The 26,380-nt window shown below is 39.5% G+C and overlaps 2 protein-coding genes across 4 annotated transcripts; both read left to right on the forward strand.

The window, feature by feature from the left end:
* The first annotated feature begins 748 nt into the window (after positions 1–748).
* Positions 749–12,726, forward strand: rab5c (RAB5C, member RAS oncogene family). 3 transcript variants are annotated; one of them, XM_044050790.1, is made up of 7 exons: positions 749–840; positions 2,689–2,737; positions 7,378–7,734; positions 10,526–10,677; positions 10,892–11,014; positions 11,103–11,196; positions 11,462–12,726. In XM_044050790.1, the coding sequence occupies exons 3-7, from the start codon at positions 7,569–7,571 to the stop codon at positions 11,587–11,589; spliced, it is 663 nt and encodes a 220-aa protein (XP_043906725.1). In that variant the 5' UTR covers positions 749–840; positions 2,689–2,737; positions 7,378–7,568; the 3' UTR covers positions 11,590–12,726. The 3 variants fall into 3 exon arrangements, with proteins under 3 accessions (XP_043906725.1, XP_043906724.1, XP_043906723.1); XM_044050789.1 differs by lacking the exon at positions 2,689–2,737 and having other exon boundaries at positions 749–844; XM_044050788.1 differs by lacking the exon at positions 2,689–2,737.
* A 1,742-nt stretch (positions 12,727–14,468) lies between these two features.
* Positions 14,469–24,624, forward strand: kat2a (K(lysine) acetyltransferase 2A). The gene is made up of 18 exons (XM_044051530.1): positions 14,469–14,734; positions 15,080–15,203; positions 16,196–16,341; positions 16,459–16,548; positions 16,697–16,878; positions 17,005–17,196; positions 17,411–17,517; positions 18,216–18,320; positions 19,577–19,713; positions 19,821–20,029; positions 20,110–20,236; positions 20,996–21,106; positions 21,193–21,336; positions 21,438–21,552; positions 21,640–21,676; positions 22,260–22,323; positions 22,423–22,507; positions 22,615–24,624. Exons 1-18 carry the CDS (start codon positions 14,519–14,521, stop codon positions 22,806–22,808), a joined length of 2,385 nt encoding a protein of 794 aa, XP_043907465.1. The 5' UTR covers positions 14,469–14,518; the 3' UTR covers positions 22,809–24,624.
* The last annotated feature ends 1,756 nt before the right edge of the window (positions 24,625–26,380 follow it).

Below are 26,380 nucleotides of genomic sequence, written 5' to 3' on the forward strand. Positions count from 1 at the left end.
AGAGCCTAGATACAGAGTGGTATCTGTGGTAGGTGCACACTCTGCCTACCAAGTAAAGATACTGTTCTCAGTCAAAATACAAGCCTGACCCAGGGTTACCGTTCCAAACCGTACCGTATTGTACCAAATCAAACTGTGCCATCATGGACACACGCCATTAGGAAAGGAACGGGTGAGCTAATGGGTTCAAAATTAGGACGCTGATTAATGATGTTAATTAATAAGGGATGGAGAAGGGGATGTAATAAGTTTAAAACTTCTTCCCACTCCTTTTGAACATTGGCTTTTTGGCTATTTGTTTTTTAATTTCTGTCATTCTGTTTACTCTTCTTCTCATTCTTTTAATTGTCTGTTATGTTTGTCTGTTTCTTCTATATGTTCAAATAAACTTTCAAATCAGGCAAATCAAAAATCTATTTTTTAAAACCTGCTAATTCTTACACACTGGATGGACCTATAATAACAGGCCTGACTGGGGCATTAATAGATAGCTAGTTAAACCACTAGCTTGATTACAGTAGAGCTACCAGTCAACAAACTGGATTGTATCATTTGGAAAGTGACATGTGTTTGTTTGTGTGTGCGTGCATGTCCATGGTAGGGTGTTTGGGGCCCAGCAGTATATTATTTCATGGGCCCCGTTTTTTCTGGCGTCGCCCCTGCCGGTGCAGCAGAAAATGATGTTGTTGCTGCGTTCTCATTGGCCAGACAACTGCTGACAAAAAGTAGGAGGTTCCCGGAAAATTTGCTAACCGGAAGGGAAGGCCAGAGTCCAAGAAGAAGAAGACGGCCACCGCTACTGCAGCAGCTGATGACACCAGCAAAAGAAGAGAAAGTATTGTAAGTAAGTCAAACAAGTTACAATTGTCAAACGTGGTTGAGAATAAAAACCCATCAACGTATGTTGGTTGTTTTTTTAATCGACGAGCTCTACCCGTGTTCGGCTTCCTTCTGTCAAATTTTGTCCAACCGTTCAGTCAAGTCCCGGGGTTCACCGAAATGTCCATCAGACTGGATCGAGAACGGCGGCGGCTGCGGGGATCTTTTAACTCTACGAGGACTCAGAAAATATGTTCGGTGGAAAAAAGCCTCAGGGCAAATGTTCCAAATGTTTGTAATATATGGCAGCGGTTTATGGCAGCAGCTGACACCACTGCAAGCCCAATGTCCCATAGTTTGTCAAACGTCAAACAGCTGAGGATGTGAGCTCGAGAGGAGGAAAGTTGTCAGTGATGTTATCGACAGTTGGCTGTTGCTGCTACTCGAGCTAATGCTACCACAATTCACATTATTCCAGGCGTTCTCGTTTCTTTCAGTTTAGCCTAGCAGACGAGTAATAATGCGAGTGAAACAACAAGTTTAGTAACTGGCGATGCTTGCTAATATAGGTTAATTTTGTTAGCTTGTACTGATGCTATTTTAACGGCATGCTATCCACCGGCAAGCTACCCCGGCTAACTAGACTTCACCTTTCATAAATGGCTGTGGTTAGCTATCGCACTAAGTCATATTTACTTTCATAACGTTTACGCAGTCACCGTTAGCTGTTACACGTTAGCGTATCACTCTGGATATACGCTTTTAAACCAGAAATAACTAAATGTTGTATCGCAATGCTTACTGTCATTCATTGATGACATTTTAATTGTTATTAATAATCAAATGTATTTTTTGGCAAATAGTTGTAAAAGAAAATTAAAAGAGTAATAATTCGTCTTTAGGGTCACATACGGAAGCCCCTTAGTCCATGTTCAGACCACCAAGTGTGTGTATGTGCATATCCAAATCTTATACAGATTTTGTTTTTAAAAGTCTGGAGAGCAAAAATGGGTAATAATAAAGACAACACATGCAATCTGATTTTGTATTTCCTCAAATGTGATTCAAATTACAAATAGATGTGGAGGTTATTTGAAATATGATCAAATCAGATTGTCTTTTGCATCACTTGTGGTGACACACACTGATGATGTCAAAACCAGTTACGGAAGTGGCCTTGCCACTGAGCAACTAGAGCCCAGAGTGTTGTAATGTACACCCATCTCCTCTGTCTGAGGTTTTTTTGTGCGATGGATCTGACGGGTCAATAGTTTGGAGACACACTTAAGTCATGCCACACATGTTGGTACATCTACGTCTTTACCAAAGCAACCCATGCACCTAGGAATTTAATCAAATTATTTTACCAGTGCAGACCGTCTGAAGCGGTCTGTTTTGAGAAAGAAAATTGCCATACTTTGCCATAGTTTCACTATGCATCCATTTTACAGTTTGTCATTAATCTTAGACGGGAGATTAATGCCAGCATTTATACTATCAGGAGTGCCATCACATTAAGCGCTGTAAAGGTGTCATTACTGCTGACCTGACAGCGTTTACATTTTAGGGCTGCTATGTATCTGCGCGTCTTGCATTAAATATCAAATGTAGTCTTGCATGCATGTGTCATCTTCATAGACACTATTTATGGTGTAATAAGGACACCAGAGCTCAGACCTTTGAGACGGAGAGGGGATTTACAGTTACATGCTGAGCTCTTGTGTTTATAATGCATGGACCTTGTCCTATGAAAGTGGTGATACTTCTTGACAAACCCTCCCTGATAGAATGATTTATTCTCATCACAGTATACAGTATGTACTGTTTGTTTTTAATTTCCCTTCACATTTCTGTCTCCGGCTGTTTCAGCACTATCTGAATGTGAATGTCACTACTGCTGATTTGATTACATGACCAAGTAAGTTTTTGTTTTCTGATCTACCACTTACTATTTTCTTATCTCTACAGAAAGGAGTGTAACTTCTCTTTAGATTATTTAATTGCTTATAAAACATAAAAAGAACCAATAATTGTATGTGCTTTGCTGAGTTCTGAACTGCAGGAAGCAGTTTATTTTCTTTGCAACTATTAAGGAAATCCGTTTTTGCAGTGATTTCCCCATGAATAGAATCATTCCTCATTTTGCCTTGAATGCAATGTTTTGGCAAAAGCCCCACAACATTTGACTGTAAGGTTAATATCTATAAGATTAATTAATAAAATACTTTTGAATGTAGGTTCACAGTGTTGAAATGCAGATTTTAGATTTTGGCTTTTCATGCAGAAGTTAGAAGAAAAAGAAGTGCCAGTGATTTTCGATTGGCCTTGCTATACTAACCAACAGTGGTGCATATCCTGTTAGTCAGTGTATCTCATAGCACCTCAAAAGAAGAATAGGACAAGACTCAGGAGATGAGAGGATGAGAACTGTGATGGAGAGCTTTGGGCAGTGGTTTGGGGCTGCAGGCTGTGGGGAGGCTACAATTCATCTCTTAGTTATTTTTAACTACTCTGTTAAAGAACTTTGATCTGGGATGAAGAACTTCAAACTGTGATTAAGAACTGTGCACGGCAGCATTACACCTCTCAGTGTACACTCTGCCAGAATGCATTATTATAGAAGACGTGAGGAACCTCTCAGCATTTTGTCAGGTGAATTAACTTCAAGGGCTTCAAACTAGTTCAGTTGCTTTCATACAGTCTTTGTGTAGGACTTATTTTGTCTCATTGGTGTCCTGTTTGCTTTTCCTGAGATATCACCAATTTCCACCTAGACTGTGACAGTTTGTCCAAAGCCATTCTTTATTAGAAACTTGAACTACCTTGAATCATGAGCATTTCCTATTTCATTTGAGCGATTGTTCTGCTTTTGTATCTTTGTCGTTGTCTGGGGACAAAACATTTTGCATCAAAGTGTCAGTAATGTGTAGGTCTTGAAGTCGTGGTTTCGTTGCACAATTGTAATTTGCTACTTCTTGGTATGGATCTTTTCATTTGGCGTAATAAACAAAAGAAGACACTATTACAATCCCTCATTTCAGACACCACCAGTTCTTCTAGTCACCCTTCGAATGAATTGAACAGGACAAGTCTCAGCTTGTTATTTTGTAACTGCTACAGTCAACTGTTTAAGGTTGTTGGACTACTACCTAAGGGGAATGTGTGACTGTGTTTTGATATTTTTTTAACTCACTGGTACTCAACTAGTAAACTGTAGTGTGTAGGTTTATTTTGTATAAACTTTGAGGTAGGAGACACTGGTTTAGGTTGGACAACTATGGAGCAAATGATTCTGGTCAGATGATTGGTTATGAGGAGACTTGGATAAATAAATTGTTGTAGCTTTAATTTATTATCATAATAGCATCAGTTTCCAGCACTAAGTAAAGGAATCAGAAGTCCACACACCTCCACTTGCCCGCTATATCTGTCATGTTTGTCCTGTGCAGCCAAATGTGGAGATGGGAGTGACATTGCAATCCTACCCTGTGTCAGAATCAAAGCCTTCAAAGGCTTAAAGATTCCGTCTCAATTGAAGAAGCAATATATGAAGGGGTACACATGGAGAGGTTTACATGTATATAATTATATGTATCCTAACATAGCATTAGTCTGGATTATACAGTTTAGATAAGGTAGTGAATTGTCCACAAGGGAAGTTCATTTTGCACAGGTCAGTAACATACAACAAACACAACAGTAAATAATTTACAAAACTGTGCTAAACATGTGAAGTGATAGGGGTTTTTAAAAGTAGAGCTCTGTCTTCTGGGGGTTAAGGTTAGAATTGGGTGAACGGTATCAAAATGCATGAAACCCTGCAGTCAATTGTCCCTCCTAAGCACAACCAGCCCATCAGTGACTGCTGTGAAGCCAACAGGCACATCAGTGCATGCAAAAAAATCTTTGGTAGGTGGACAATAACAAAACACCTTGTAAGGAAATCATCTTGTAACTCTTTAAAAATTGCCTTTTTACTTACGTACTTCTAAATCTTTCTTAAAATCCTTGAAGAAGCAATCCTAACTTGGATTTTGTTTATGCTACAATTTAATATTGATGCTTCTTTGTGCTGCACAAATGCTCATACAGGATACTGCTGTGCAAAATAGGTGCAACATTTTCTCGGAAAAAAACGCTCAAACTGTTGACAGAGGCCTGAGAGATTTCATCACTAAAGTGTCTGAACATTTTATGTTACTAAGAAGTACAGTCTCTGAGTGTATTATGGTCCTTAATGTGTATGTTAACAGTGATTATCATAGCAATATACAGCATAACACAGGAAGAGAATCATTATTCAACTGTGGGAAATAGCCCATGCTTTCATAGAGCAATCGACACTTATTCATAGAAACTGAACCAGCTTCAAAAACTAGAAAACATGATGGATACTAATTTTGAAAGAAGGAGTTGCATTTAATTTGTGTTCAGTGCACTGCAATCCCTGAGACGTGCTTGGATATCATGCTGGTAACAGAGCATGCACAAGGCCATGATGAATATTTCACAGGCTCTCCCTTTAGTATGCTCCTTTCCTGCCTTTTCTCCTCCCAATATCTCTCACCCATGTCCCTCCTGTCTGCCTGCCTCACCCTCTGACCCATTTCCTTGTGGAGGTCTTCAGAAGACATTGAAATGCCATGAAAGCATTTGTCACAGGCTGTTAAAACATGTGCAGGTCGGGTACTATATGCTGGGTATGAGCAGTGGTGTTAGTGTTTTGGCAATTAACTGATTCAATGTCATGAATCAGTAGGTAGCAGATTGTGTGCTTGAGATATGGTAACACAATGGAAAAGATAATATAATATTACTGAAAATGGTAGTCACAAGCTAAGTACTGTACTGATTTTGGTTTTGGTCCAAGTTGTTTTCTAGTGTTATCCAAACTTTGCAAATCAAAAACTGAAGGTCAGTAAAATAAAAAAAGCCTACCTGCCACATTTGTAATTAGTGTGAGATAGTTCCTGCTTATAGTTTCATAAATGACAGCCTTCATCACATCTTTTGTTCAGGATGCTTTGATCTTCCAAATACTTAGCCAATCTTTTTTGCTTCTTTCACTAAAAAAGTGAAAAGGGGTGATAACATCTCTTGTTCTCGCAATCAAATAAGTACAGACTGACTAGTTGCCACTAAGAACAGATTGTCTTTATTCCTCCTCCAACAACTTCCCTTTTGCTTTTTCAGGCCATGTGTTGCTAGCTGACGACTCCTGTAAGACCTTTTAGTTTTTTTCACGTTTGTAGTTGGATGCAGGTATGTGTTTACACACTGTAAAATATATGAGCCTTTTAAACAGACTTGGTTGAATGCTATAGACGTGTTCTCAGCTGTGTATATTTAGTGTATGAGGAAAACCGATGAAGCATCTTTAGCTTCTGATGCTCTGTGACTGTGAATGCTAAAATTAAACTGTTCTATAACATGATGATGGATGAAGAACTGCAAAGCAGAAAATGGTGCAATGAATGTATGATGCATGTTTGGTATTCTGTCCAATGAAACAAACAAACCTCCTATGTGATCAAAGCATGCACACATGGTGAGGCCATATCCCAGGTTTTAATGCGCTCAGCAGTAAAATGTATGCTGCAGTCTCCACTTCCTGCTTTGAGCTGAGTTGTGTTTCCTGTCCTTTGACCAAGCAGAAGCTGGTTGACCTCATGTGTATCACCCAAAGATAATGCAAGGTTTCACATTCTCCAAGCAGACCAAAGTTAAAGGAAGGCCTAGTTGTACTGTTGCTTTAAGTGCTTTACTATTCACTAATACTGTTTAGTAGAGAATAGATTTCTTCCCGTTTTTAGGTCAAATTAAGCCAAAACAAAATGTTGTTAGTAGACGTTGCAGCTTTAAAAAAAATAAAATGTTCGACTTGTTGGTTGCTTTTAGTGTTAAATATTGAGTTAGTTGGTTATCTGATTTTGAAGTTGCCACATAAAAACTGCCACAAAGATCTTAGCACTGTATGGTTCAGGCTTCAAACCATCTGTTAGGAGATGAGTCACAGGAACAAATGTGTTGAGAAGCTGTTTGAATACGGCTTTGTTGTAATATATATGTTATGTAGTAAATTGTCTGTTTTTTTGTTTTTCATTAAAATCCCTGTATGTCTGCAATGTCAATGATCCAATGCCACATCGAATGTATTTGTTTCTGTTCATTTTTGTGTATTCTCCTAAGCAGATAAGCTTAAAGTAAAGCAGAAGTGAAAATTTCTCTGGCATATCGCATGTATGACAGCATGTACTTGTAAGACAAAATAGTATGATGTTGATCTGTGGAAGCAAAACAGCCCTTGTCTCTTCCAGCCCTTGTTTATACTAAACATGCTTTCATAATAAACGTTTTTATCTCGAGGCTCAGTGCCAAAGTGATGCATGTTTTTATGTCAACAGTTAGGACTCTAAAGTGTCTCATAATTTGGGCAAAAAGTTTCATGCTGATTTTTCAGTAATTTTTTTTAGCAGCAATCCATAACAATGAGGATTTATAATATTCAGAATATGATTGGAGTGGATCTTAAAAAACTTTGTATCTTGTGTTTTTCAGAACCTACCGGTGAGGTCTCTTCTTCCTCTGGCTCATCTACCTGTCTGATCTGAACTCCCCCACCCTACCCCAGAGGAGCTCAGCCTCACCCACCCCCTGCACCAAATCCACGCCCTCAAGTCGCCCAGACTCCCCACTCCCTCTTCTCCCAGCTTCTTCTTCTTCTGTCTCCCAGTTTTTAACGGTGCACAATGACAGGAAGAGGTGGAACAGCGCGGACCAATGGCACTGCAGCGAGCAACAAGATCTGTCAGTTTAAGCTAGTGCTGCTGGGGGAGTCAGCGGTGGGGAAGTCCAGCTTGGTGCTGCGCTTCGTCAAAGGCCAGTTCCATGAGTATCAGGAGAGCACCATCGGAGGTGAGGGGTTGCTTTGTTCATTACCAGTATTGTTCCTTCTTAGTCATACTTTGTGAATGCTTCATTTTCCTAGGAAATAATATTAGTCATTCATTCAAGGCCTGCCTACCTGTGCACACCCTGCCCATGTTCTCATAGTAGCACATGCCTCAAGTCTTTGCAATAAACCAGAGAGGCAAATAATGATGACGCAGAAACGATAGCCACAAGTTAGAAAGTGAGTCATGAAGAAATGTCAAAGTGCAGCCAAGATTCTCAATTCTGCAACAGATGATGACTTGGGCTGAAGAGAGAGGGCGGGATGCAGTGCTGAGCAGTGTAGCCAGCTATTCCTAGCCTTTCCAGAAACAAACTCTTGATAATGTCCGATGACTTAGGTCAGAATGTTTTCCAAGTTTGCTGTTCACAAATGCCGAGTGTGGCAAGTCAATGTCCAAGTAAGACACTCGCAACAGCAGGAGAATATTCAGAGGATCCGGACAAGTTTGGTGAATGACTTGAGCACACAGGAGGCTGGGTGCTGGCCCACTGACTCAGTGAGGATTATCCAGGGCCTTGTTATGTTCTTTCATGATCTCTTAAATGTTATGCAGGGATTACACGGTAGCTGGCAGTAGAATCTCCAGGGAATGTTCGTAGCAACCTCTACTAACATTTGCTTACACACATACAGCCCACATGGACAATCTCCAAAGAAGCTTTGGACTTCAGTGCATTTCTGGAAACGGCATTCCACACATTACTTTTAGAATTAATGTCATGTAATGGTGAGACAGAAGAGTGCAACAAATGTAGGACACCTTTATGGAACTATGGTAGCCTTCACATACCAGATTGGACTTGAAACACTTTTTACAATGCTTCACTCTTCCACTCTCCTAAATCTCTCTGTTGCTTCCTCTTTCTTCTTTGCACCTTTTTATGCACCAGATTTATGTGAGCAGAGACATTGTGAATTCCATCTTGACTGCTGTAGAAATGTTGAGGCTCAAGATGGTGGCTTCCATAAAACAAGGCCCTAACCTAAATAACATACATGTTATTTTAACAGCTACAGAAACCAAATTATAGCAATCATAAGGTCATACACACTTACTTATTTGTTGTATAATCAGTTTCTTCTAGTAAACCCTCCTAAATGTTTTTTTTTTAAATATGTCAGTGAACAGAACATGAGTGCCAGACAAGAAGAAGAGCACAGAGGAGCTGCTTGTTATTAGCAGGGATTAATCTTTTCTGTTGCTCAGGAGAAGAGTGGCAGAACCAGTTCATCACCTGACTCATATGAGCCACCAAGCTCCTCACATGGCAGACATGGGTATTGATTTTTTTGTGGAAACCACTTGCATTTTCAGAATAGGTTTCAGCAGTAATTGGATAAAGATGAACAGAAAATGACTTTAGCTTGTCGTCAGTAAAGACCAGTTCTTGGTCTGTGGAGGAGTGAGGTTACTGTAAAACAGGAAGGAATTGAGACAACAATGGTGATTTCCTGTATCCCCTGTCGATGAGTGAAGCTCATTCAAGTTTTAAATTCAGGATTCAAAGAAGAGTGTGATGTATCTGTTACTTGGGTAAAGTAGTGGAAGCCAACTTAAAAACAGGCAAAGTGCAAATCCACAGACAAGCTGGAAAAACAACAGTGTCCACTTTCTTCTTTTGTCAGCATGCCAAGTTTAACTGGGGTGTGGAACAAAATACACATACCAAGTGATTAGCAATGACTGAAATTATTGATCGATGTCAGGAACTGAAGTTAACTTTAAATTATATTACCTAAATGCCCCAGTAGCTGGTGCACCATATTTACCTCCTCTATGGAGGTTGTGTTTTTAGTCTGTCAGTTCGCAAGCTTCCTCAAAAACCGCTTCACTGATTTCCATGAAATTTTGTGGAGGATGGGTCTCAAAAACCTTGAACACTGTGAGAGGTGGCACTGTAAATGTTGGCAGAGATATGTGCTCTGAAAGACGACTCTCTGGTCGTGGTTGTATTTGTTTCCTCTGCGGTGCTGTTCAGCAGCCCTATTTATGTTGAATTTCCATACAATTCTTCTAAACGTTTAATGTGGATGTAACTGCTTTTATCTGTGCTCCCCCTGCATTTATTATCCTTTTAGATGAACTCGGCAAACACACACTATCAAGGGATTTACACCGAGTGAGACTGTATACTCTTCAAGTCACTCATGACCATTTGCATAGACCTACTGTTGTCAGGATATCAGAAAATTATTAAAAATATTCCTACTCTTTTCTCTGTGAACCACACATTGCAATTCATAGGAGACATTTACACATTTTCTTCTTTTTAATGTTCTTTCTTTATATGTTGAAACCACTTTAACTTTTCCAAAGCTTCCTCCATCAGGTTGCCTCTGATTAACTTGGCTTTAGGATGTAGGGACAGGATGTTAAATGCTTACGCTAACCAAACACTCCAGCTGAGTCAGCATTTTCTTGTTCCCACTAAACTGTTGGTCAGCTGCATGCCTGGTCAAAGATTACAAAGCTTTAAAGTATGTGCCACGCTTGTGAGTGCTCCTCCGTCATGTGACAGTCAAATGAGTTGTAAGCAGTCGTGCCTCTGTCTTGCCATTCATAAGCAGCCGAGTACAGATTAGAGTAGAGTAAATAGTTTTGTTTTTTGCCTGTGCCCACTGTATTACATGTTTTATTTTTACCAAATATGGCTCCAAACCTCACCAAATTTAATTTCAATGTCTGACTTGAGGTTCATATCATAGCTTTTTCTTTGCAGCATATTGATGTATTGGTTTTTGTATTTCCAGCTGCCTTCCTCACTCAGACAGTATGTTTGGATGATACAACAGTCAAGTTTGAGATCTGGGACACTGCAGGACAGGAGCGGTATCACAGCTTGGCGCCCATGTACTACAGGGGAGCCCAAGCCGCCATCGTGGTTTACGATATCACCAACACAGTAAGTTCCCTGGACCATGCTGAGACATCAGCCGGGACACTTAAATGTCTTCTGTGATTTTGTTGTTGACCCTTGTCTTCCAGCCTGGGTTGATGATTACTTCATTCAGCAGACAGCTACAAACCTTTGCTCCTTTAACTCCCACAGCCAACTGTGACATTTACAATGTGTCATTAGTGATTTAAAGTTAATAATCTGTACATTATTTTTAAAGGATACCTTCACACGTGCAAAGAACTGGGTGAAGGAGCTTCAGCGACAAGCCAGTCCCAATATTGTTATTGCACTGGCAGGGAACAAAGCAGATCTGGCCAACAAGAGGGCTGTAGATTTCCAGGTAAAGAGGAACTTAGTCATGAGTTATTAAATCTCTGATTGATGATCAATGATTACAACCTGAAAATCTGTGTTGTCAATATCTTTAGGAAGCGCAAGCATATGCAGATGACAACAGTTTGCTCTTTATGGAGACTTCAGCCAAGACTGCTATGAATGTCAATGAGATTTTTATGGCTATAGGTAAGTGAACCCCAGCACCTAAAACACCTAGACCCCAAAGACATTCACTTGGCTCTAAGATATGACAAGGAAACACAGCATTTCATGGTATTTTACAGTCTTTTGTGTTTAAGTATAATACACATTTAACACTAGACATTTGACATCACCTGAGCTTCCAGAAAATCTAAATTGTCTGAAAGAATTTATAAACAGACAGTTGCACACTTGCTATCACTGTACCATAGCGCAGACATTAATGTATGACACTCCTGCCCCACAACAGCCAAGAAGCTTCCTAAGAATGAACCTCAGGGAGGAGCTGGCACTGGTGCAAGAGCCAGAGGCGGCGTGGACTTGCAAGAAGCGGCACCACAGGGCAGAAGTGGCCAGTGCTGTGGTGGCGGGAACTAAACCACATAATCCGTCAGCTGATCCAACCAATCTACAGCTCCGATCAACCAGACCAGATATTATTCAGCTGTCAAACAATGTCCCATTGGTCAAACCAAACCAAGGTCTGACCCAACTACCCTATTAGCACTAATCAGCTGTTTGGCAATTGTGTTCACTGGCCAGTAAACTGCCACACCCCCATGATGGTTTCCAACCAGCAGACCAAGAAACCGACCCACAGGCTTATCGACAAAATCATGTTTTAATCCCCAGGACTTGCCAATCCATGACCTCTCTATTGATGATGGACACTCGACGTCACCTTAGGGGGAAAAAGAAAAAAGTCCCAGTCTTGGAAGAAGGAGAAAAAAAAAATCAGTCATTACCAATGGCACTTAATAGGGCCATCTTACTCAACTTCTTTGTTTCTGTATTTGTGTAGAGGAAAAAAAAAATTACGCAACAGGAAGGAATATAAACGGGCTCCCCTGCCCTGTCCCTTCTCTTCTACCTTCTGCTTCTTCATGCACCACACATTTCTCCAGTATTTCCATCATGGTGTTAATGGCACCAAGTAAAACTCAAATCCAGGTGCATACAGCAGTCCTTCACTTTTCTTTCTTGTTCCCAGTCAGCTTCCTTGAAAAGATGAAGAGGGAAGGTTTGTGACAGGAGAACGGGAATGGACCGATATTTCCTCCTTGATAGAGCTGTGTAGAATGAATTATTACCTGTTATTGTTATCACTATTACTACGACTTCGACCTCTTTTGACTGTTCATTTTGACGCCTTGACTTTAAGGTTCTACTATCATCCATCTGTTATCAAACCATATACGGTAAATGGTAGTTTATTAACATCACCCATAAGTAAGTTTAGCATTAATGTAATGTTTCTTTTTCGACCATCAGTGTACACTGGCAAATACATAAAGCTGGATTTGTTTTCTTGACCAAAATCACAAATATTGCTATATTTGTATGAGACTTCTCAAGTTCGCAATCAATCAGTAGTTATTGTCAAAACCAATATCTTCCCACTCTGTACATGATGTTTTGTCAACCTTAATTTTTCTGTGGATTTTTTTTTTTTATGTTTTAATTTCTTTTCTGAAGATCTATGGTATTAAATGCACTGGTTTCTGTCTCATCATACTTTGAATTGCAGTCAGTTATCATCCTTTGCCCCCCCGCCCCCCCGCCATGCTCACTTTGTTTTTACTCTACATATTACAAAGGGATTTTCCTTTCAACAGTGTTATCTTTTTATGGTATCAACAACTAGAATGACACCTGCACAGCTGTTACTGCTGTTACATGTAAATGAGAGAGATGGGGAAAAAAGTGTAATTTAACATATAAACAGAGTAGGTATCTTTTTTGGATTTCTTTTTAATTAATCTTTAATGAATTAGCTTTTATGACTATGGAATATGAAGTGGCTGTGGGTCAAAATATTATGCTTCATTTTTCTTTGTCATCCATGATTCAGGTTTGTGTGGTGTCCTTTCTAAAAATCCCTAAATGTAAATTTAATCAGTAGTTGAGGTCACATGTACATACAAAATGGTTATTTTACCAAAAAACTTCTCTGAAATCTAGTTATTACAAATTGTATACACCAGTTAAAATGTTTACACCAATTTATGGTTGCATGACGACCAATCCAAACACGAACTATCAAAATCCACACAAACGTTCTGACATTTTCTTCTTGAATTTAGGGGTTTACCAGTGATGATCTACCCACACAGTACATCCCGATGGAGCAGGGTAGGTTGTGCAACACTGGCTCTTTTGTGCTAAATCATGTCTTTGAATGCTATACAATTAAGTCTCCCTCTTCTGTTAATTTATATTGAAATGATTGTAAACAATAATTGAAATGGTTATTACCAATATAGATTATTTTTTAAAATATCCAACATAACTTTATTTAATACTCTTATTTCTGTTATTTGTTTTGCTGACTGTTTCAGAGTTTGATTTTAATTTGAAAACGAACCAGTTGTGTTGCAGATTTACTGTATTTGTTGTTTTTAACCCAGTTGACACACTGTGGCAGGTTTCCTCCCGCCCCCTAGTGCTCCAAGTGAGTAATTACTACTGCGTGTTTGGCGTTTGATTCAAAGCGCCAGGGCCAGACATTAAAGGGCAGTCATTTTTTCAAAACTAAATATTCATGTGTACAGACGCTGACCAACGTTTTCTCAACGTGCAGAGGTGTAGCTAGGCACTATGGCCACTGGAGGGTACTAAGCAGTTAAGCCTATATAATTTGACTTATTTGTGTATCATTGCAAACAAAATATCACACAAACTCTTACAGTAATAGCCTATTTTAGTGGGGAAAAAACAAGAGCTCCGTTCCGTGCCCGCCGTACATTGATGTATATAAATTAGCAGCAGGCCAATTTAATTTCTGGAGGTAAGTAATATTATTGGTCTATTTTGGTGTTCTTCACACAGGCAGGGTTATGTTAATCGTTTAACAATGTGGTGGGATTTTTTTTTCCATTTGTAATTAATACTGAAACTTCACATTTGACACTTGGAGTAACATTGAACAAAACATAGTTGGATTTTTAATATTTTATTTTTGTTTTAGCACTTGATATTATTTATTGATATCACTTTGAATATTAATTATTTTTGTAAACGAGAGTTTGAAAAGTGAGTTTGAAAAATTTACACATTTTTATAGGGACTTAAACGATGTGGGAAATGTTTCTGTTAATCAAATGTAAGCCACTTTGCGAATTCACAGCTGTGTTTTTTGTTTGTTTGTTTTTCTACCCATTTCAAAACACAAATATATAGATGTGAAAATATTACAAAAAGACATGATTTCCATTGGCGTGGTTTTTATATCAAATCTTCCTACAACCAGTGAAGGCATCATACGAGCTGCTACACCGGAGCGGAAGACGAGTCCAGCAGCGTGGATATGTCGGATCCGGCATCGCAGGCCTTGCAACCCCGGCTTCACCAAACCCAGTCCACTGGGTCCGGGGGGTCCAGTACAGGTTCCGGCACAGGAAACAGCGACCCGGCCAGACCCGGACTTAGCCAGCAACAACGTGCAAGCCAGAAGAAAGCCCAAGTCCGAGCTTTCCCACGGGCGAAAAAGCTTGAGAAACTTGGCGTATTCTCTGCATGCAAGGTAGCTTAGCTTAGCATCGCTAGCCAAAGTTGACCACAACAAAGCACTCGCAGGGTGTTGTTAGCATCTGCGGGGTAGCAAGTGTTAGCACAGTCGCAACAAAACGTAAACAATTAGTTTAACGAGGTAACACACACACACATTACATTATGTAGCTAACTAGCCACAGTCTCTGAACACGTGTGTTATTCGTCATATATCTACGTGCTTTTTTAGTGACTGTCTTAATTGTTAAATCAATTATTGACGAACCAAACCATTCGTCGAGTTTCTGTTTAAACTGCTTTATCTGGTGTGTATCTTTATAATAATTATAACTGTGGTGTATTTTTGGCTCATTTGAAGGCTATCGACACATGCAAGTGCAATGGATGGAAAAACCCGAATCCACCGTCAGCTACGCGTATGGACCTGCAGCAGCAAGCTGCCAGCCTGAGTGAGCCGTGCCGCAGCTGTGGACATGCCCTGGGTACAAACACCATTCTTCCAATTAAACCCCAGCACAAGTAACAAGTGGTTACATTCCATTTATGCTGGTTTAAATAAGCCTAGATTCGGTGTCATGAAAGCAGTGGCACAGCAGTTGCCATGGTGATTGATACCTTACAATTGGCCTCCTCCAGACCAGGCTTACAACCAGGCTTAAGTAATCATTTTGGCTGTATTATGAAGGGAAAAGTCAGAGTTTTCTGTGTCACAAAGGTTATTCTCTTTTTTAACCTGGCTAGATCACCATGGCAACTCAGGCTGCACACAAGAGTTTGGGTTTGAACTCCGCTATAGAAAGTGCCTTTTCTTTCATGGTTTCTCCATTCTTTTGCGAGAGCCAGTGGACTTAAGTGCTAGTGTCTAGAAATTTTTTTTTTTTGGTGATATTCTCTAAGAACAATGGATATTTAGCCAATGGAATGTGCATCACCTTGAAGTTTCAGAGCTCTAAAATGTGCTGCTGTTAGTTCAGAAATAGATTGAAGGAAGTGAGAGTGCGCTGGGTGGTCACACAATCTTAATATACATTATATATCAGCTATAGTAATTTATAGTAACTTCCCTCTCTGGCTTTATTTGCATCAATGGTGTTGCATTTCAAGTAATTTTTATGTTGTTCTCAGCTCTCTATTTTAATACGCATTTCTTTCTCTAACTGAATGAACATGCTGGAGCAACCATTTTGTCTGTCAGTTGATGTGGCACACGCCTTTTCATGAAAACGCACACAGTGCCTGATTGAGATCTACCTGTTCTGATACAGAAAGAGCTTTTGTATCTGAATAATTTAAACCTGACTTGACCTAGCCTCAACTTCGAATTATCTGTGGAACATATCAAGCCAGGGACGGACTGATCTGACGAAGTCAAGCCTGGCTTTCTCTGTTATGTCAGATTTCTTAATTCTGCTTTTGGGAAATGCCTGTCAGGACTTAATGAGCCATATGTGTGTTTTATTTACTCTGATTACAGCTGACCATGTGTCCCACTTGGAGAATGTATCAGAGGATGAGATTAACAGGTTACTGGGGATGGTGGTGGATGTGGAAAACCTCTTTATGTCTGTGCATAAAGAGGAAGACACAGACACCAAACAGGTCTACTTTTACCTTTTCAAGGTAAGATAGTAGTGTCTCTGAGAAGAGAAACGGGGGGAAAATCAACTCCAAAATTATTTCCTTAGTGTCATTGTTTGGCAATTAAAATTGTTGTTCATTTCACACTTTTTCCCATAGCTGCTGAGGAAGTGCATCTTGCAAATGAGCCAGCCAGTCGTAGAGGGATCCCTTGGAAGTCCACCCTTTGAAAAGCCAAACATTGAACAGGTTAACATCGAATTCAAAGCATTTTTAATTTGTCTGTAAGATGTCAACATTGTCATATTTTATGTGAAAATGGGTGGTGTTGTCTTCATACTTTACGAAGAAATTCGCATTTGACTTTTATCTGACTTTGTTCCCTTATATTTAACAGGGGGTGTTGAATTTTGTTCAGTACAAGTTTAGCCATCTGGCGCCGAAGGAAAGGCAAACCATGTTTGAACTTTCAAAGATGTTCCTCTTGTGCCTAAATTACTGGAAGCTGGAGACCCCTACACAGTATCGCCAGCGCACACAGAAAGACGATGGGACAGCATACAAAGTTGACTACACTAGGTGGGTCTGCTGTTAATGACCACTTTATGCACTGTTGATACTTTTATTTGCCAAAATTCTATGTTGTTCTATGTTGGACATTATTATGAATTTGTACTCAAGGATGTTTTTGCTCACAACTCCCAGGTGGCTGTGCTACTGCCATGTTCCCCAAAGTAACGACAGCCTGCCACGCTATGAAACCACTCAGGTGTTTGGCCGCAGCTTGCTCAAGTCCATCTTCACCGTGACTCGACGCCAGCTCCTGGAGAAGTTCAGAGTGGAGAAGGATAAGCTGCTGCCAGAGAAACGCACACTCATCCTCACACACTTTCCCAAGTAAGAGCAGGTCCTTAAATTGTGTCATTAGATTTCGCCATCCCTTCATACCTGGGATAATGATATCAGAAACTGCTTTATTGGCCAAGTATCGAACATGCATTTTGAGTAACTTCAAAATTTATTTGTACACAAGTATGTGAATGCTTAGATTCCTTTGGTGGATTCCTTTGGTGTGGGTGTCTTTATTACATTAGTACACGTGTGTCACCAGGTTTCTATCCATGCTTGAGGAGGAGATTTATGGTGAGAATTCACCCATCTGGGAGGCCGACTTCACCATGCCCGCTTCTGAGGGCACACAGCTGGGACATCAGACAGGTGAGGAGAGCCTGTTTTAAGCTTTTTGGTGGGGTCAAGTAAAATGATACATGATTAGCTCAGTCAGGTCAGCTGATCAGCTACTCCCAACAAGCTCAGAGGGGACCGTGCTTTTGCTGTTGTGGCTCCTAAACAGTGGAATGATCTGTACATCTCTGCACGTTAGACAAGGCTCTTCCCTTTCTGTTTTTTTCTTTTAAATCTGTTCTTAAAACTCATCTCTTCTCATTGGCCTTTGACACTATTTAAGTTGATATTATTTTACATTTGTTTTTGTATGTCTATTTTATTGCCTACTGTGAGCTTTTATGTGTTTTTATTTGTTCTGTCTTTTATTTATTATTCGGTACATCACTGTGGTCGTTTTAAAGTGCTTTACAAATAACGTTGTATTGGATCAGTTTGAGTGTCTTTGTGTGTGCAGCTTCTTTTTAAATGTGTATGTGTTAAATGTTTCTTTTGTCCATATAACAAAGATATTAAAAATTAATGATTTTGGTGAGTGGACAGAACAAGACATAATTGGTAAACACCAATCAACAGTTTCTTTGGACCAAACAACATATTGATTGTTGTTTTGTATTGATGTCATGGAAATAATTGTTGGTTGCTGAAAGATATCAATATCTATAATAGCACACACAATATATACAAATATATGACTGCTGTTACATTTACTCTGTACTTCTCCATTGCAGTAATCAGTCCAGCAGCAGTGTCTGGCTCCCCGGCTTTAGCTAAAGGCCTGAGCAGCATTTCCTCTCTGGGCAGCATGGACAGTGGAGGTTCAGAGCCCATCACAGGTCAGTCAACACTACGCTGCCCTGATTTTCATTAACTTCTGTATTACAGGACAGTATTTGCAGTGGGACTCACAAATGTCTCATGCAGTTAACTGACTGTACCCAACACACATCTACCTACTTAAATAGCATTGATTCCACTACATTTTGGAATCTTTCATTTGAGAATCTGATCCATGTTGACAAACTTAAACAACATTGATGATTGATTACTTTAAAAAAAAAGAAGAATTCTTGTGTCAGTGTGACTTAAACGGGACATTTAAAATTCATGTAAACTATAATGTGGTTGGTAGAATACTTTCAGTTGTACCAGAGCACAACTAGCAAGCCGCTGCTTTGGTGAAGAGACACAAAGTTCACCAAGCACCCGTAACTCTACAGTCTGAGGGCGTGTACTCATTCAGGGATAATATTGTCAATGAAAGAGAGCCTCACTTAATTAATCTCAATCAAATTTGTGGCACAGAAAAAATATTAGGTTATTTTGGGACATTCTCTGTTATGACATGAAACCAACCAATGTAACATTATTATGTTTTATTTCCTCCTGTTGTCAGTGATTTCAGGTTGTCCGGTCCTGTTTATTCCTTCATACTCTACTGAGTGCTTTATTTTATGAATATTCTAATGCTAGAAACACCTTTAATAAGGTAATAATTATTAATATAGTTAATCAAGTCATGACAAATCTCACGTTTGTGGAGTATTAGGGGAGCAATGACAGCAGTGCTGGTGGGGAGGTGTGCATATTTATTTGAAGGAATTACAGGTCATTATATCATGTGACAGCCCTACCAGTAACTGCCAAGACTAACAAGCTGAAAAGGGGTGTTGCACCTCCTTGTGGACTGGATGTGGACACACTTTATTTAATAGTCCAATTTAACATGTAGTGTTTGCTCTGTTACTGCATCATTTCATGCTGTAGATGTCCAGTTTTACAATCATTGACGGTTTTTGACTGAAGCGCTCATATTTTGCTAAGAAACTCTGTCCAGTCTGACCATTTTGGAGTTGGTGTATAGAAATGTATAGAAAATACCAGTCAAAGTCAATGCTAATGTAATCTATTCCCTTATTCTGATGTTTGATGTGAGCACACACTAATGGTCATATGCATCACACTGCTGTCACATGATTGTTTGATTGAATAAATGCATGAGGAGTCAGCATAAAGGTGTACCTCCTTATCTCCTGAGCGTAAATGTACTTTTTTCAGTACTTTGACCCGAGTGCTGCTGTTGTCTGTTCAGGAGAGAAGCGTAAACTTCCAGAGGCGTTGACTCTGGAAGATGCAAAGCGGATACGTGTGATGGGAGATATTCCTATGGAGCTGGTCAATGAAGTTATGATGACAATCACTGACCCTGCTGCTATGCTCGGACCAGAGGTAAGTCATGGTATCTCAGGTGGATTGTAAACACAGTAAAGAAAAATCTGTTAGGAATTTTGACCCAGTAATCCTGAGTTGTGTTTATGTTATGTCTTTATCGCTAGACGAATCTGCTCACACCAAATGCTGCTCGTGACGAGACTGCCAGGCTGGAGGAGAGGCGGGGCATTATAGAGTTCCACGTCATCGGAAACTCACTTTCCCAGAAGTCCAACAAGAAGATCCTGATGTGGCTGGTCGGCCTGCAGAACGTCTTCTCTCACCAGTTACCTCGAATGCCCAAAGAGTACATCACTCGACTGGTGTTTGACCCGTATGTAGATACTCTCACACCCAGTTTGTCAGACACGGTCAGATGCCTGTACTTTGTCCTGACATCTCTCACCTTCACAGGAAGCACAAGACCCTAGCCCTTATCAAAGATGGCCGCGTCATTGGAGGCATCTGTTTTAGGATGTTTCCCACTCAGGGCTTCACAGAGATAGTCTTCTGTGCCGTCACATCCAATGAGCAAGTTAAGGTACATAATGATCACATTTCAAATAAAAAATGTTCACATACACAATCATACATAGTTACACGTGCAGCGAAATACTCTCGCATCTGTCCAAGAACATTTAAATAGCTGTACTTAACACTTGTCCATTTGTAGCTGCTAAAATACAGTAATTTCCGATTGATAATAACTGTTTTTACCTTGATTATATTGTTACTGCTGTGGTTGTAGGTATTCTGTGGTTAGGTTGTCCAGCTGGTTATTTTTTAACATGATAACTATGTGTTATCGCTATATGCAGCTTTTATGCTTCAGTTCCTGACTTTGAAGTACTCTCTACTTTTGTAGCAACAACTATGTTCCGTCACTCAGTCCCAGTATCAAGTCACTGACACTTGAACCTTTTTATTAAAGTTCTCTTAATTTATTTGTCACATATTTAGAAGTCTAGAAGACAGAATAGAAAGCTTTATTTGTCATTGTATAGAATACAACACGATCATTTTGTACAACCCTGATCAGGGCATTTAAAAACTAAGAATACAATGAAAACAAAACAGCAATAGAGAAAGGGATACATCTGCAAAGCATCAGTACTACTTCTCTCTGATCTTCAAACTTAACCCCCCAAAATGGTCTTAGGTTAGTACTTTCAAGATAAACACTGCAGCCACTTTTTGCATAAAAATCATTGTTGTCTTCAGAAATCACATTAATATGAAGATGCCTATTGTGAAAATGCAGTTCTTTATGTCATCTCCTGTCTGGTCTGTTAAATACAAGGGCTATGGTACCCACCTGATGAACCACCTGAAGGAGTACCACATCAAACACAGCATCCTCTTTTTCCTCACTTACGCTGACGAGTACGCCATTGGCTACTTCAAAAAGCAGGTAGAGCTGTCCTGACCCTGTCCATTACCCCTGTCATGTCCTCTCCTGTTATCTCATCCAGGCAGTAATTTGGGGTTTGCTTGCAGGGCTTTTCCAAAGACATCAAAGTGCCGAAGAGTCGATACCTGGGATACATCAAAGACTACGAAGGAGCGACGCTCATGGAGTGTGAACTAAACCCGAGGATCCCCTACACTGAACTCTCTCACATTATTAAAAGACAGAAAGAGGTCAGTGAGGCTGGATCACTTTAATATAACGCCCCCCCCCCCTTTTTTTTGTTCTTTGGTGATCTGTGATTTTTTTAATGACATGAACTGTTTTATATCAGATCATCAAGAAGTTGATTGAGAGGAAGCAGAGCCAGATCAGAAAGGTTTACCCAGGTCTCACCTGCTTCAAAGAGGGAGTACGACAGATCCCAGTAGAGAGCATTCCAGGCATACGTAAGCATTTGCTTTTTTTGTTCAATGAAGAAATAATATTTTTCAAATTGGAATCATCATATAATTAAGTCTTTTTTTTATCCCCAGGAGAGACTGGCTGGAAACCAAGTAACAAGGACAAAGGGTAAGCACTGTCTATGTTTCTTTTTTTTAATCCGTGCTGTGTTTAGATGCTTGTGTACATGACGTAATTATCAGCACCATACACTGGAACCAGACTGATTTTTCCTGTGTGTTCTTTCGCAGTGCTTCAGAATTAAATTTACATTTACAACTGTGTCCTGATGTTAATAGTCATTCATTCTGCTGCCACACTCAGATTTAAAGTTATTATTTTTGATCTCTGATCATGTACAACCCCTGATCAACAAAGGTGATCCGTCAGTATTCATGTCCATGCTGTAGCACATTTAAAGTTTGATGACTGGCTTTAAAAGGATGCTGCAGAAAATCTAATCGAATAACAAACCACCAAAGTAAGCACATTAAGAAAAATTGTTTTCTAAAAAGTTATAACATCCAAGTCCAAAGGTCCAGCAGCATTTATATAGCAGTTTTATTTAAAATATGAATTGAGGTATTTATAGATGTTGTGCTAAACATAACGGCAGCAATGACAGCAATAGCCATTAATTATACATAACTCTATCCATGCATCATGTGGTAAAGGATAATTGGTAATTATTGTGATTTGAAATGTTTTGTAGGAAAGAGGTGAAGGACCCTGATGTGTTGTACAATATGCTAAAGAACCTCCTGGCCCAGATAAAGGTAAGAGTCACTTGTTGACAACAGATGGGAACAGACACACACACACACACTGCAGGAGTAACAAGATGGAGGCTGAGGAGAACTTTATCTCATGTGCAGACTCATCCTGACGCCTGGCCCTTCATGGAACCAGTGAAGAAATCTGAAGCTCCAGATTACTACGAAATCATCCGATTTCCCATCGGTGAGCAAGCGTCTCTTTGATTACACAGCATTTCATCCTCGCCCTGGTTATAGTCACCGCTTAAATCATGCAAGGTCATGATTTACTTCCGTATGTTGTTGCCACAGACCTGAAGACCATGACGGAGAGGCTGAAGAACAGATACTATGTGACCAAGAAGCTTTTCATCGCTGACCTGCAGCGAATCATCACCAACTGTCGTGAGTACAACCCACCAGACAGCGAGTACTGCAAGAGTGCCAACACCCTGGAGAAGTTCTTCTACTTCAAATTGAAAGACGGAGGCCTGATCGACAAATGAACTGGGCTACAGAATCACAGACAGACCAGGTGGGACAGTCACGGCTGCCACAAACACACACACACCGAGAGGAAGCAGGTCACAAAGGAAGCTATCACTGGTTGTTGCCATATCTGAGATAATAAAAGGTTATTAACAAACATGAACATGACGGTTGTTTGGAAACATCAGAGCCAGATGAGCATCAACGTAAAAAATGGCATTACATTTTCTCTTATACAGTTAGCTTGTATTTGTATTTGTTTTTTTTCCCTTTTCTTTTCCAGCACTCATAGTAAGTTAATAGTTCCTTATTAACACATGTGTCATTAAATGTAACCAAAGTTACCGGTCCAAGTTATGACAATATCACTCTTTCCTCAAATATTTATCACGAGAATCACCTCATTGTGTTGCATTTAATGACATCCGTTCATTCCAGTTTGCGTAGAACTTGTCACGTGAGTGTAGTGCAGAGTTGTTTCACAGAAAACTGGACCTCGGGACCTAAAGCCACGTTGCCTTCCGTTACTGACAAACACTTGAACATCCCATCCATTTTAAAGACACAGAAGCAGGAGTGAAGTCAATTCAACGCGTAATAATGAAAGACGAGCAGTCGTGTTGTTGGGGTTTCTCTTTTCATTCCAGTGCATATTAATTATCCCAGACATGTGGGATCTTGCTACTTTTAATCTCAGTATTATTCCTGATACGAAGTGAGATTAATTATGAAAAACCCAGACTTAACAATAATAAGAAAAGAAAGAAGGGAAATCACTTCTCAGATTGTTCTACAGTTAAAAATAACACATACTACAGTTTATGGACTATTCTCCACGGTTAGGCTTTTATTCCATGCCGTTAAACACGAGGTCATACAATTGTGTAGCTTTCACCACGCTTTCAGGCGAGTCTGTAGCTCCTGGCACTGGATTTTTTTCTCTGTTACACTCACTTCCACACATTATGCTAAAGTAGTCCGTCTCGTGTTTGGGCCACATTTGTGTTGTGGTCTCACAGGTTTACTGGATCGTTTGTGTCGTTAAGTCCCCAACGTGGTGGTGGTGTGGTGGTGGTAGTAGTAGTGGTGGGCGGGAGGGGGAAGAAGCTAACTAAGCGGTCCTCATGTAGGTTTAGGGAAGAAGGAAAACGAGCTGGAGCAGGTGCTCATGCATGGTGAACAGTTTACAGTTTGCATTTACAGAAAATGTTGAGCCCTTTTGCCGTTGCAGGGTTTTTATTTTACATTGTTACAGAGATTGTAAGGCAACATTTTTTTTGTGTCAAACTGAGCACTTCTGGAGAGACATCCACACCGTCTATGGAAGCAGCTGTCCAGTGCTTTTTGAGCGCGCTTATTGAATGTTTCACTGACACATACATGTGTGTGCGTGTGTTTTGTTTGTGCACATGACTGAGTGATGGTGTTTTTTGTTTTTTTTACTTGAATCATCACTAGCTTTGACTTACTGATGTGATGTCAGTGTTGCATTATTCAGGGTTGTTCGTTGTGTACTTCTTCCTCAAGTCTACCAATGCTGCATTTCAGATTTTCTTACAAGGTGAACTTTTCACCAGTTTGAGAAAGGCTACGGTCTCAACTTATGGTATACATGCCATTTACTGTAGCTATAATACTGTCCATGACATTTTTTCTTTCCTTTTTTTTAATGTATCATTCTAAAATGTCTTGGTGATTTCTAAGTTGTTACCAATGCCACAGAAACAGGTAAACGCAACAATGCAGTTATCAACATGAGTCACTTGAACTCGAGTCAGACGTGAGTTATGATTCTGGGGATTTGTGACTTGACAAAATAAACGACAAAACCAACGTGTGACTAATTTGTCATGATATTAAACTTTAAACTCACAACAGGAGTGAAAAATAGTCTGTTTTTATCAGGGCTGGGTTCAAAGTTTTGATTTTCTGATGCATACTACACTTTATTTAAAATATCCAACACTATAACAATATATGTGTGTGTATATATATATACATGTTTATACATATATATGTGTGTATATATATATATATATATGTAATTTTTTTTTTGATTGATCTATTAATATCTACCATTTCCTGTATCCTCTGCACTAATGTTGCGAGACAAGACCATGATAGTCTTGTGTGACTCATGCTCTGGTGTCATGATTGTCTGCTCCAGAGGACAGTTTAGTATTGTCACTGATTTTCTTCTCATGAGCAAAGGGGCCACAGACTCAGGCCAGGCTGTGCCCTCAGTGCCCTCTGCTGGACATCTTACTAATTGTTGTCAAACTGAGCTTCAAGCATGTGTAAGTTTGACTTCACTGTCGAGCTGCATTCTGTAGTCATATTAAATCAAATGTGCATTAATCCAATGACTTTAGGTTCCATTTTGAAACTAAACACTTTCTTAATGGTGCACGAGGTTAAGAAGACCCACATAAATTCTGTGAAAATCTTTCACAACATATCATATTGAATCCAGACCTTGTGAATCGGAATTGGGTCATTGTAGGAAATCAGCCGCGATACCCAGCTGTAGTATTTATGCACTGACTGGCAAATAAAACTCACATTCTCCTATAATTGGTGTTGTCCCTACCACGGTGATGTTGCGTCTCATCAGTTCAGGTTTAGATTCAGCAACATTAAAAAAGTTAGGTCCACTGACCTAAATATACTGAATGATTAGGTTTTTCGGGACATGTCCCAAAAAGATGACGATGTCAGGATTCATTGGCTCAAATTGTGGAAGAATAGTTCAGTGAGCACGAGTCATCATTTTCACACATGGGTTGGCCATGAGGATTTAACACGGCAAATACAACACAGGACAAGGTGAAAAACAAATGCAACTGTGTTGTTCTCCAACCAATTATAAGTATGTATAAAAAACATGTTTTCAGGGGCTAATCCAGAAATGAAATACTCACAGATGAACGGACATACTGATCATGATAAAAAAAAAAAGTTTTAGGAATATTACATCCTATTAAATGTGAGTTTTTACTTCTGATTGTACCACTTTACATTTAAATTAATTTATTTAAATGTTTTAAAATAAAGTTCAGGCTTTGTGTGTCACTGTGTATTAAAGACTGTGAAGACTTGAGTGCTGCCCCTATCATCTAATGGCACTGAGTTCTGGTAATGATGGGAAGCCACAGGTATTAACGATCACAGATACTCAGACTTATTTTATATATATATGTGTGTGTGTGTGTACATATATATATATATATATATATATATATAATTTACTGTGATCTTCAGTTGATGGACCTTTTTAGTTGGGGCTAATTTGCTTAATATGACATTGTGGGTAAAGAAATCAGATGCAATGTGTCATAACTGATGTATTTTTTTCTAATTGTGCGATATTAGTAATATTTATGTTACACTTAAAGTGAAGTTACCGTTAATTATTTTGTGTGTGATTGATAATCCTGTATATAGCCAGGTGCCTCAGACGCTTCATGTTGTCTTTCATGACTCTGGAGATGCACAAATAACGTTTTAATCAAGCTAATATACAACGTTTAGTTTGGATGAGTGTCTGTTAAGTTTTGTCCTGTGAAACGATGACTTGCAGTTGAACACA

Source organism: Solea senegalensis, linkage group LG19 (assembly GCF_019176455.1).
Source record: "Solea senegalensis isolate Sse05_10M linkage group LG19, IFAPA_SoseM_1, whole genome shotgun sequence".
Lineage (NCBI taxonomy): Eukaryota > Metazoa > Chordata > Actinopteri > Pleuronectiformes > Soleidae > Solea > Solea senegalensis.